The sequence below is a fragment of the Coregonus clupeaformis genome, chromosome 1 (assembly GCF_020615455.1).
Source record: "Coregonus clupeaformis isolate EN_2021a chromosome 1, ASM2061545v1, whole genome shotgun sequence".
NCBI classification, from domain to species: domain Eukaryota; kingdom Metazoa; phylum Chordata; class Actinopteri; order Salmoniformes; family Salmonidae; genus Coregonus; species Coregonus clupeaformis.
This window is the reverse complement of record NC_059192.1, coordinates 16,913,715-16,926,824: the sequence shown is the minus strand read 5'-3', so window position 1 is coordinate 16,926,824 and position 13,110 is coordinate 16,913,715. Positions and strand designations below refer to the sequence as shown.

General features: G+C 39.8%; 1 protein-coding gene across 2 annotated transcripts in view; it reads right to left on the bottom strand.

Annotated features, from left to right (window-relative positions):
• Window positions 1–292: 292 nt before the first annotated feature.
• The window catches only part of LOC121577759 (peripheral myelin protein 22), a 32,546-nt gene continuing 19,728 nt past the window's right edge, over window positions 293–13,110 (bottom strand). For both annotated transcript variants that reach the window (XM_041891640.2, XM_041891632.2), the window contains exons 4-5: window positions 3,055–3,195; window positions 293–2,148 (exon numbers count right to left, since the gene is read on the bottom strand). In XM_041891640.2, coding sequence (XP_041747574.1) covers window positions 1,988–2,148; window positions 3,055–3,195 — 302 coding nt within the window. In that variant the 3' untranslated portion in view covers window positions 293–1,987. The remainder of the gene's footprint in view (window positions 2,149–3,054; window positions 3,196–13,110) is intronic.

Genomic DNA, 13,110 nt, shown 5'->3' with positions numbered 1-13,110 from the left:
AAACCACTGATCATGACAATGGGGTGAAACTCCTGGACAACAGTTGTGATTGTCCATTCCATATTGTCCATTTTACTTTGACCTGTCTTGTTTTTAGGATATGTTGTTCATTAACATGACAGCTCATTTTTTATTTGATTGAGTGCCATGTAGGTTTGGCTATTTGATGGGAGAAACCTGCATGATGTAAAAAGCGTCCGTCTCATTACATTGTCATACATTCTTTCTCGAATTGAAAATTGAATCGAGCTCCTAGTGCAGTTATCATTACATTATGGCAACAGAGAGAGTCCAGAATTTGCATTCTCTTTAATAGCACACAGTTATCTAAGACCAACCAAATACAGTAAGGGATCCCACATTACACTCTTTCATGTACTGTACATTTTCACTTCAGTAGTTTACCATTACTCTTCAAGGCAGACATTGGACCATTTAAACAACATAGCTATTAACTCTGTAAATGGCTAAATAGTTACATACATCAACATTAAGCAATGTCTTGGCTATAGCTCTAATTGGGTTATTGTTATGCTGTGATACAGTAGTGAAATATATAGAAATCCCCGTAGGTAGGAGCTGTTTTCAATTTGGTTTGTTTTATTAATGAGTCTACATACTAGATAGTCATAGATATGTTATTAACATTATATCAAAAATAAACATAAGTCATGTACTTTAGGGTGGCAGAAACTGCAGCTTGTCAAACTTCAAATATGAAACAGAACATGTGTATCACAACTGCCGACCTCTGTCCATTTTCTCCCACATGGCAAGGCTAATACTAAAAATCATGTCCTCTATTCTGCCTTGATCAGGTTGGAGGTGGCTGCCTCGGAGCTTGCTTGACCTTCTTTGAAATATCTCTATAATGTAATCAGATATAAAAACTTAAAATCAATTTGGATCTGGCTGCAATGCCCTACTAGTTGTTACAGTACTCCGTCCAAGAGGCAGGTTGGTTTCTAGCGTGTTTACTGGTCGTACATATGCTATAAACACAAACAGATGAACATGGCATGGCCTTACAACAGAGAGAGCGAGAAGACAACAACCCAGATCAACGCTGTCATTTATCTCACGTTCTCCAGCCTTGAACTCTGTCTAAAACAGAGGAAATCAAATGGAACTTTGGCAGGGCGTGCTAATACTGACATTCCAAATGGCATTCCAACCAAAAAACTACTGCGCCATCGCCCCGACTCCAACCCAACTCCAATGCTCCTTTTAGCTGAACAATCACAGCTGACTGTTTTTCTAAAGCTTTATTTAGACAAATCAATGATTTCTCTATAAACAGAAGCAGTTAGGCATATGGACATTACACTGAAGTCTACTTCTCACCCTGACGTTTATAGTTACTTCATAAGTCAAGTCATTTGACTGTAAATGAAAATCAGTAATAGGAATGGTAAATACATAGCACCATCTTTGTTGAAAAAAAAAAGATAGAAAAATAACATAAGAAATAAAGTTGAAAAACATCTAAGCCATTATTTGGATGTTGCCACTTTTTGTTTTTGTAAAACAAGCTCAGTTACACAAATTCCTTCTAGCTCTCCATTTTATACATGCACTTTGGTTAAAATAGTTCAAAAACCATTTGTATTCATTTTTTGGTGGTTTACAGAAACAGAGTGTCTAATTATTTCATCATTAATTAGAAACATATTTATCAGCTAAAAAGAAGCTTGTACGAATATCTTTGACGGCAGAGCAACACAACAATACTATGTACACATATGTAAAAAGTGTTATAAATAGGCTTTAAACCATAGATACTATATACATTTCAAATTCTGACAGTATTGTTTCATCATGTCATCTTGTTTGGTTGTGTTTGGGTGTTACCTCTCAGTAGATGCAAACCTTGGTGAAGAAGGCTGTGGACCCAGTCAGATAAACCAGTCCTCAAGCTTCTGAGTTTACTCTCCTGAGGGGGGATTGTTAATGCTGAGAGTGGGGTGGAGGTTAGGGGACAGGGGTCTCATTCCCGTTTTCTCAAGATGACATAGATGAGTCCGCTGATCAGGGCCAGAGGGAAGGCCACCCAGGCCAGGATATAGGCCCAGCCGAAGGCCTCAGTCTCAGGCACCCACTTAGGACTCATCACCGTATAGATCACTGCTCCACTCATCACAAACAGACCTGGGAGGAGAGGAAAATATGAGAAGAGGAGAGAATAGGAGAATGGGGAGGAGGAGAGGAGATCAGGGGATGAAGGGGGGAGGGGGTCAAATTCTTAAGATCAAATTATTGTGTTTCACGCCATCATCACAATCTGCAATGCTTCATGGAAGTTGTCCTAGTATGAACCATGCTGGGCAGCAGTAGAGGAGAGGTGGGGTGAGTAGGGTCAATGCTTCCCAGATGGATTCCCCCAGCCAGTTATTGCATCACACTGTGTCATGGCGGCTATCGAACTATGAACAGGGCTGTTAGATTCCTCACTTCCTCATCTAGAACCCTGGCCTGCTTCCAAGTTTCAACAGAACCCAGCCCTGCCCATTGTGAACTGGCGTGACATGGCATGGTCTCTGTGTTGATGTTAAGTTGTTTGTTGTTCACCCCCTACGTTTTCAGTCTTGACATTTCCACATGTGTGAGTGTCTCTGTGCCCACTGGCATGGTCTACAGTGCCAACCTGGGAGGTTAAAAAAGGCTGCCAATGGTGGACACAATAGACCAGAAGAGGTGTTGGAATACAATAGATCCTATTCAACTGACACAGACAATATCAGTGCACTGACACAGACAATGCAGAAGCTGTTTGTACAACACATTCTGTGAGTGTGTCCACTCAGGTGTGGCGGGTGCATAGTACGGATGTTTAGTGAACAGCTGGTGTATTGCTTGAATACAACAAAAAACTTTAGGCCCCTTTATACCATAAAGCTTTAGGCCCCTTTATACCATAAAGCTGTAGGCCCCTTTATACCATAAAGCTGTAGGCCCCTTTATACCATAAAGCTTTAGGCCCCTTTATACAGTGTACACTTCTGAATATGACTCTGTTACAGTTTATTTTGTCTGGATGACATAATTGGAACTTACTGGCGAGGATCTGGAAGACCCCAGTGAGGAAGAAACGTCCTCCCTTCTGCAGGGTGAAGAGCTGACAGAAGAACAGGAAGAGAGAGATGAAGCTGAAGATGATGGACAGGATCATCAGGGCCTGCACCGCCTGGATCCACTCTGCAGGGAAGAGAGAGGGAGATTGTCAGTCAAGTCTACATAATATATTTAAGCAGTAAGGCCCAAGGGGGTGTGTTGTATGGCCAACATGTCACGGCTAAGGGCTGTTCTTAGAAACACAGAGCTACAGAGGACCACACAGGATACATAGACGCTACATGGCTATGCAGTACATGGATATGAATTGGCTATACATTAACATATGCATTAGAGACTCACGACTATACATCAGACTTCACTTTCTATTTACAGCAACATGAGCCTTGTTTAGTTGCCTGAAATCCTTAACCCATAAGAGTCTAAGCCAAGGGTTGGTGTTCTACTAAGCTATATGGAATTGTTTTAAGAAGGTCATACCAAGGATCATTTTAATATTTGATTTTGAATTTCAAGACCCCTTGAAGTATCTTTTATTTTTATGATTTGATAAACAATTTGATTTGGCCTTACTGCTATTAGCCCATACAAGCGCATTGAATAACAGATTAACTACATGGAACAACACAAATATCAAAAGAAAGTTGGTTCTGAAGTGTCTGTCCTATATCTGAGAGATATTTTATTTTATTAATTTAACCAGGTAAGCCAGTTGAGAACAAGTTATCATTTACAACTGCGACCTGGCCAAGATAAAGTAAAGCAGTGCGATAAAAACAACACAGAGTTACATATGGGATAAATAAAATGTACAGTCAATAACACAATAGAAAATCTATATACAGTGTGTGCAAATGTAGTAAGTTATGGAGGTAAGGCAATAAATAGGCCATAGTGCAAAATAATTACAATTTAGTATTAACACTGGAATGATAGATGTGCAGAAGATGTGCAAATAGAGATACTGGGGTGCAAATGAGCAAAATAAATAACAATATGGGGATGAGGTAGTTGGGTGGGCTAATTACAGATGGGCTGTGTACAGGTGCAGTGATCAGTAAGCTGCTCTGTCAACTGATGCTTAAAGTTAGTGAGGGAGATAAGAGTCTCCAGCTTCAGAGATTTTTGCAGTTCGTTCCAGTCATTGGCAGCAGAGAACTGGAAGGAATGGCAGCCATTGACGGAGTCGAAAGCCTTGGCCAGGTCGATGAAAACGGCTGCACAGTACTGTCTTTTATCGATCGCGGTTATAATATCGTTTAGGACCTTGAGCGTGGCTGAGGTTCACCCATGACCAGCTCGGAAACCAGATTGCATAGCGGAGTAGGTACGGTGGGATTCGAAATGGTCGGTGATCTGTTTGTTAACTTGTCTTTCAAATACTTTCGAAAGGCAGGGCAGGATGGATATAGCTCTGTAACAGTTTGGATCTAGAGTGTCACCCCCTTTGAAGAGGGAGATGACCGCGGCAGCTTTCTAAATCTCTGTGGATCTAAGACGATACGAAAGAGAGGTTGAACAGGCTGGTAATAGGAGTTGCGACAATTTCGGCAGCTAATTTTAGAAAGAAAGGGTCCAGATTGTCTCGCCCAGCTGATTTGTAGGGGTCCAGATTTTGCAGCTCTTTCAGAACATCAGCTATCGGAATTTGGGTGAAGGAGAAGCGGGGGGCATGGGCAAGTTGCATCGGAGGGTGCAGAGCTTGTGGCCGGGGTAGGGGAAGCATGGCCAGCCATAGCAAAATGCTTGTTGAAATGTGCGATTATCGTAGATTTATCGGTACTGACAGCGTTTCCTAGCCTCAGTGCAGCGGGCAGCTGTGAGGAGGTGCTCTTATTCTCCATGGACTTTAGTGTCCCAAAACTTTTTGGAGTTCGTGCTACAGGATGCACATTTCTGTTTGAAAAAACTAGCCTTTGCTTTCCTAACTGATTGTGTATATTGGTTCCTGACATACCTGAAAAGTTGCATATCGCGGGGGCTGTTCGATGCTAATGCAGTACGCCACAGGATGTTTTTGTGCTGGTCAAGGGCAGTCAAGTCTGGGGTGAACCAGGGGCTATATCTGTTCTTAGTTCTGAATTTTTCGAATGGGGCATGCTTGTTTAAGATGGAGAGGAAAGCACTTTTGAAGAACAACCAGGCATCCTCTACTGACGGAATGAGGTCAATATCCATCAAGGATACCCGGGCCAGGTCAATTAGAAAGGCCTGCTCGCTGAAGTGTTTTAGGGAGCGTTTGACAGTGATGAGGGGTGGTCGTTTGACCGCGGACCCATTACGGATGCAGGCAATGAGGCAGTGATTGCTGAGATCCTGGTTGAAGACAGCGGAGGTGTATTTAGAGGGTAAATTAGTCAGGATGATATCTATGAGGGTGCCCATGTTTACGGATTTAGGGTAGTACCTGGTAGGTTCCTTGATAATTTGTATGAGATTGAGGGCATCTAGTTTAGATTAGATTATAGGACGGCCGAGGTGTTAAGCATATCCCAGTTTAGGTCACCAAGCGATACAAACTCTGAGGATAGATGGGGGGGCAATCAATTCACATATGGTGTCCAGGGCACAGCTGGGGGCTGAGGGGGTCTGTAGCAAGTGGCAACAGTGAGAGACTTATTTCTGGAAAGGTGGATTTTTAGAAGTAGAAGCTCAAACTGTTTGGGCACAGACCTGGATAGTATGATAGAGCTCTGCAGGCTATCTCTACAGTAGATTGCAACTCCACCCCCTTTGGCAGTTCTATCTAGACGGAAAATGTTATAGTTGGGGATGGTAATTTCAGAATTTTTGGTGGCCTTCCTAAGCCAGGATCCAGACACTGCTAGAACATCAGGGTTGGCGGAGTGTGCTAATGCAGTGAATAACTCAAATTTAGGAAGGAGGCTTCTGATGTTAACATGCAAGAAACCAAGGCTTTTGCAGTTACAGAAGTCAACAAATGATAGCACCTGGGGAGTAGGAGTGATACTGGGGGCTACAGGGCCTGGGTTAACCTCTACATCACCAGAGGAACAGAGGAGGAATAGAATAAGGATACGGCTAAAGGCTTTAAGAACTGGTCATCTAGTGCGTTGGGTACAGAGAATAAAAGGGGCAGATTTCCGGACGTTGTAGAATAGATTCAGGGCATTATGTACAGACAAGGATAACAGTACAGTGGAGGTAAACCTAAGCGTTGGGTAATGATGAAAGGGATAGCATCACTGGAGGCACCGATTGAGCCGGTCTCCGCGTGTGTGGGGGGTGGGACAAAGGAGCTATCTGAGGCAGGTTGAGCGGGACTGGGGGTTCTACAGTGAAAAAGTACAGTAAGAACTAACCGAAACAGCAATAGGCAAGGCATATTGACATGGGAGAGAGGCATAAAGCAATCACAGGTTTTATTCGAGAGAGCTAAGACAACAGCTGGTAATGGCGATGAAAGTTTGAGCTGAGGCTAAACAGATAAACAGGATGGGGTACCGTATAAAGTAACAGTCCAGCAGGTATCAGCTGTGTAGCTGAGTGATCATAAGGTCCAGTGAACACCAATAGGTGAGTCCGGGAGCAGTTCAGTGGCTGCTACGGCACAGGCGAGCAGGAGGCATGGCTGTTGATTGCGTGTGCTAGCGGGCCGGGGCTAATGGGAAGCCTGTTGAAATCACATCAGACGATGAAGTCGGCAGACCAGTCGTGATGGATCGGCGGGGCTCCGTGTCAACACTAGGAGGTCCTGTCCGGTTGACAGAGAGGTAGATAGCCGGGAGATGGGCCTGGCACGAGGCTAGCTCAAGGCTAACTGAGGCTTGCTTCAGGACAGTGGTGATTAGCCAACAACAACAACAACAGCCATTCGGTTGCAGCTAGCTAGTTGCGATGATCTGGTGTTAAGGTCCAGTGATTCAGTGATTCCGGCAGAAAATCCGATATGCTCTGGCTCGATAGCGCCAGGCTAGAGCTGGCTGGTAGGTAGTGCAGGCCACGGACAATGGTGAAGACCACTAACGGTGGCTAATAGCAAGTAGCTAGTTAGCTGGCTAGTTTCAGAGGTTCTAGATAAGAAGGTATAAAGAAATAATAGAATCCGTTCCACCTTGGGTGAGGCGGGTTGCAGGAAAGTGAGATTGAGAAATATATACGAAAAAGGACCAAAAAAAACAGGCTATTTACATGAGGACACTACAGAAAACACGACCGTACTGCTACGCCATCTTGGAATTTGATAAGAAAAATCAGGAAACATTTGTAATTTTTTTACACTAATTTAACCCCTTATTTTTGGCACTATACAGTCTCCATATATACTTCCATTCATTTTTTCAACTGGTACCGGGGGAAATTCAGGTGAGTCTTGTGAGGCCTGTGGGTATCCTAGAACAAAACAACCGACATGTACTCGAGAGAGTCTCACCTTTGCACAGAGGGGTCATATTAGTGTGTAGCCCAAACTGTTCGGACGCTACAGACAAAAGTTGGCAGATCGGCTGTACCGACTTCAGACGAGTCCCAATACGCTTGTGGGTTTGTAATGCAAAATGGAGAATACCATCGTGTTCGTGAGAGTCTCATCTTTCCATAGAGTTTGTAGGCCAATTTCGCTACAGACGATTTTGTGAGAAGACTGTTTTTCGGGATGTCTCATGGTCTGACAAACACCGCTCTAGCTCGGTCACCTTTCACCATAGATGCGGAAGTGCGATGTTGGTGGATTGAGACGGATATCTCTAGCTTAAAATGACAGATTTTTGTATTTTGTATTTTTCAAGGCAGTGCGGACATCGACCACAATAATGGTACCTAGGCATCTTGTTCCTGAAAGCATTGTAGCCTACTCAATAATACAAAGAGGCCCTTAAGACATTGTGTAAGATATTGATCATCTGGTTACTGTGCCTACTGCTGTTCAAAGGCCAGGTTACTACAGCACAGAAAACCCTGTTAACCCATTATAGTAACCTGTCCTGACAGCCAGGGACTTTGAGCAGTAGCGTTGCGTGGGTAAAATCACTTGGGGAGCCAAGCAAAAAAAAAAAAAAAAGCCATATTACAACCTGTGTTGTGAAAATTGCATTGTTTGCAGCTCTATAACCTGTTAGTTCACAGGCTTTGCTACCGTGATATAGAAGGCAGAGACAATAAGAAGACAGTGGCAGAATAAATTCTTCCACACCTTTGTTTTATCACAAAACTGGAGAGCAATATCTGTCCGGTGTCCACAAAACATATTGCATGTGACAAATAGTTACATGACCTACAGCATTGTCAAGCAAGTACATTTTTCGGACTACTAAGCTACTGATTTAGAACCACAGAGACGCAAGTCGCAAAGAAAACAGGCACTGCCTCCACTAATCCAGCATAATTTCATAATCAAGTCACCTCTGCTTAGTCAAATACAGTGACAACTAAAAGATACCAAAAACCATTTAGTCCAATCAATGTAAGCTAAATATGATGTGGCTGTCCATGCTACTGATTTCTGTGTGTGTGCGTGTTTTTGTGTTCGTGCAAGTAGATTAACATGTTGACTCACCCTACTTGTAGATAAACACCAGCAATGCCATCCTCCTCTTTTATGTTGCCTAAACAGTCTGACTGTCATTCAGTACACACTTTTAGTTTTTGTTGTGCTAGGCTACCTGGCTAAAATGCTTGCTCGCTAGCCTAACTTCCATTCATGGGCAAGGTTAGCTAGTTTTTTTTTTTTTTTTTTTATTTATTTTTTTTTTTTTTTTGGGGGAATGGATCAGCTTAATATTGCAGATAGATTGTATCTTCTATCAATGTAATTGTCTGCATCACTTCCAATCCCCCATGTTTTTTTTGTTTTTTTTTATATATATATATTTTTTTATATATATACTCCCCTTTATTACTTTTCAACCCCACCATCCTTTCCCTACTTGGAGCAAATCAGTGAACAACAATTCCCAGGCCTCTACCTCCGGTCCACACCCACTATCCACACCTCATGGACACAGTTAATTTCACAATAATTCTATTATATATATACATATATATATACATACATATACATACATACATACATACATACATACATATCATTATTATTATTATTATTTATTTATTTTTTGCTCCTGAACTACTTCTACTCTCAACCTCTCCGATCGTTTTCATGATGTCCATCCGGTTTGCTTCTATATGCCATATCTTTCTAACTGTGCTCTTTCCCAAAAGCTCCCAACATACAGCCTATATACTTATTATGGACACAGTATGCTTTACATTATTAGCTATCTTTGTTATTATTTGTTGTTATTTGTTATTAGTCCCATCCTTCAACTCTATTCAATACCTCCCATCTATCTCTTAACACCATCCATATCGGATTTCTATTTGCCATATATATTTCAACCGTACTGTGATGTTTTACAAAAGTTCTGAACCTTTCTATTCTCATTGCTTCTACAGATTGAGAGTTAAAAATAAACAGCTTTGCTAAAAGTATTATTATATTATTGATTGATTGACTATGGCTTTTCAGATCACCCAGTAATGCTATCTGCAAGGTTAGTTCCAGGTAAATATTGCAATCCTTTAGCCATTCCTGGACCAGTGTCCAAAAACAAGCTACAAATGGACAGAACCAAAACAAATGGTCCAATGATTCCGTCTCTTCACAGCAAAATCTGCAGAGCTGGGAAGATTGTATCCCCATATAAATAACATTCTATTGGTAGCAAGGATTTTATATAATAATTTAAATTGAAAGATTCTAATTTTTGAATCCGAGTGTCGTTTTGCGTGTCAGTTCATAAACACTATGCCATGGGATCGGTACATCAAAGATCTCTTCCCAACTATTTTGCAATCTATATGGGACGGCTGTCAATCCTTTGGTCCTTAAGTGAAACTGATATTTTTTTATTTATCACAGTTTTCCTTAACCAATTATGTTCTTTAATGCAAGGCCGACAGACAAGTTCCTTACTTTCTCCCCCTTCCACTTTCCTCTTCCATTTTTGCGGTAAAGCTGCCATTATTTGGTTGTAATTTTGGGTAGAGCAGACATTTCCATATGTTTTTGTTAGCTGCATGTGCGTCATAACTCCACCAGTCCTACCGATGATATCATTTACAAAGATTATACCTTTTTTAAACATTCTGTCAAAAAATAAAGGTTTTTTGTCAATTAGTATATTTGAATTTAACCACAATATTTGTTGCATTATTTGTTCTGTCGTTTCTGGAGGATTAAATTGAAATTGCAACCAACTTTCTATGGCTTGTTTTAGAAATAGTGACATTTGGGAGATTATTTCCTTTTCAAATAACTGAAAGTGTGAGGTTGTAATCTGAATAAAGGGAAAAAGGCCTTTCTTGAACATTGGGTGAGACAATCTTACTAATTTGCTTGAGAACCAGTTCGGATTTAAGTATAACTTTTGTAAGACTGAAGCTTTTAGTGATAGGTCTAATGCTTTAATATTTAATAATTTCTGTCCTCCGAATTCATATTCATTATATAAATATGCTCTTTTAATTTTGTCTGGCTTGCCGTTCCAAATAAAATTGAATATTTTTTTCTCATATAATTTAAAAAACTGTTCGCTAGGCGTAGGCAAGACCATAAGCAAATAGGTAAACTGTGATAATACTAATGAGTTAATCAGGGTGATTTTTCCACAAATTGACAGGTATTTTCCTTTCCATGGTAGTAAGATCTTATCTATTTTTGCTAATTTTCTATTAAAATTTATTGAAGTGAGATCATTTATTTCCTTTGGGATATGTATTCCGAGTATATCCACATCACCATCAGACCATTTTATTGGTAAACTACATGGTAATGTAAAAATTGTATTTTTTTAGTGATCCAATACGTAATATAGTACATTTGTCATAATTTGGTTGTAATCCAGAGAGGTTAGAAAATGTATCTAGATCCTCTATGAGGCTGTGGAGGGATTCTAGTTGTGGATTTAAAAAAAAACATGAATCATCAGCGTACAATGACACCTTTGTTTTTAAGGTCTTTATTTCTAATCCTCTGATATTATTATTAGATCTGATTTTAATCGCTAACATCTCGATGGCCACAATAAATAGATATGCCGATAGTGGACAACCTTGTTTCACTCCTCTTGACAGTTTAAAACTTTCAGAGAAATAGCCATTATTTACTATTTTACACCTAGGGTTACTATACATGATTTTGACCCATTTTATAAGAGATTCTCCAAAATTGAAATGCTCCAGGCATTTATATATAAACCCCAGTCGAACTTTATCAAATGCCTTTTCAAAGTCTGCTATGAATAGCAGGCCTGGTTTCCCATATTTTCCATAGTGTTCTAATGTTTCCAATACTTGCCTTATATTATCTCCAATGTATCTTCCATGTAAAAAACCTGTCTGATTAGAATTAATAATATCCGGCAATACCTTTTTAATTCTATACGCTATACATTTTGCTAGGATTTTTGCATCACAACACTGAAGTGTAAGGGGCCTCCAATTTTGTAAATGGACTGGATCTTTATATTTTCCACTTGTATCCTGTTTCAGTAATAATGAGATCAGTCCTTCTTCTTGAGTGTCAGATAATCTACCATTTACATAGGAGTGGTTAAAACATGCTAATAACGGTCCTCTTAGTATATCAAAAAGGTTTGGTATACCTCGACTGGTATGCCATCCAACCCTGGAGTTTTCCCAGACTTAAAGTCTTTAATTGCATCCAGAAGTTCCTCCTCTGTAATTTCACCTTCACATGAGTCTTTCTGTGTGGCTGTTAATTTGACATTATCAATAGAAAAAAATCTCTACAATTAGCTTCAGTTAGAGGAGATGGAGGCGACTGAAAAGAAAACATATGCTTAAAGTACTTTGTTTCTTCCTTCAAAATGTCATTTGGTGAATCATGGGTGACTCCGTCAATTGTAACCAGTTTCATTAAGTTCTTTTTGGTAGCATTCCTATGTTGAAGATTAAAAAAGAATTTTGTGCATTTTTCCCCATATTCCATCCAGTTTGCTTTATTTTTATAATATGTTACACTTGATCTTTCTTGAATAAGTTTCTCCATTTCTTTTTGTTTTTCCTCTAATTTATTCTGAGCCTCTATGTTACAGTTTTTATTGCCATCTATCTGTTCTGTTAGACTTTCTATTTCCTTTCTTAGTATAAACTCTTTTGACCTAAATTGCTTTTGTTTTCGAGATGAGTACTGAATTGCATGGCCTCTAAAGGCACATTTAAAGGTGTCCCCATACAATAAGGGGATTCAGCTGTACCTATGTTATGTTGGAAAAAATCAGTTATAAATTCCTTTGTTCTAATTATAAATAAATTATCATCCAATAGGCTTTGATTAAATTTCCAATATCCTCGCCCACGTGGAAATTCAGTAAGAGTAATATATATGCCTATTACATGATGGTCTGACCGCATTCTGTCCCTATCAACACTTTTTATACTTTTGGTGCCAACGAGAATGAGATAAGAAAGAAGTCAAGACGACTAGCTTGATTCAGTCTCCGCCATGTATATCTCACTAGATCAGTATATTTAAGCCTCCATATATCTACTAGTTCTAATGTATCCATGACATTCACAATTTCCTTAAGAGCATGTGGGTGATTGTTTGTGGTGTGATTTCCTTTACGGTCCATTGAGCTATTTAAAACAGTATTATAATCCCCCACCATAATAATATTGTCTTGAGTTGCTTGCAGGCTTGATAATTTATTATATATATTGTCAAAGAATTGTGGATCATCATTATTTGGTCCGTAAAGGTTAATGAGCCATATCTGTTTATGGTCCAATAACATATTTAAAATAATCCATCTACCTTGTGTATCTATTTGTACAATTTGCACATTTGGATCGAAATTACTATTAATTAATATCATCACCCCTTTTGAATTTCTTTGCCCATGGGAGAAGTATATTTCCCCCCATTCTTTTTCCACGCTACTTCATCTCGAATTGTTGAATGAGTTTCCTGTATACAATAGATATTATATTCCTTCTCTTTGAGCCATGTAAATATTGTTCTTCTTTTGTTATTATCAGCTAAGCCATTACAGT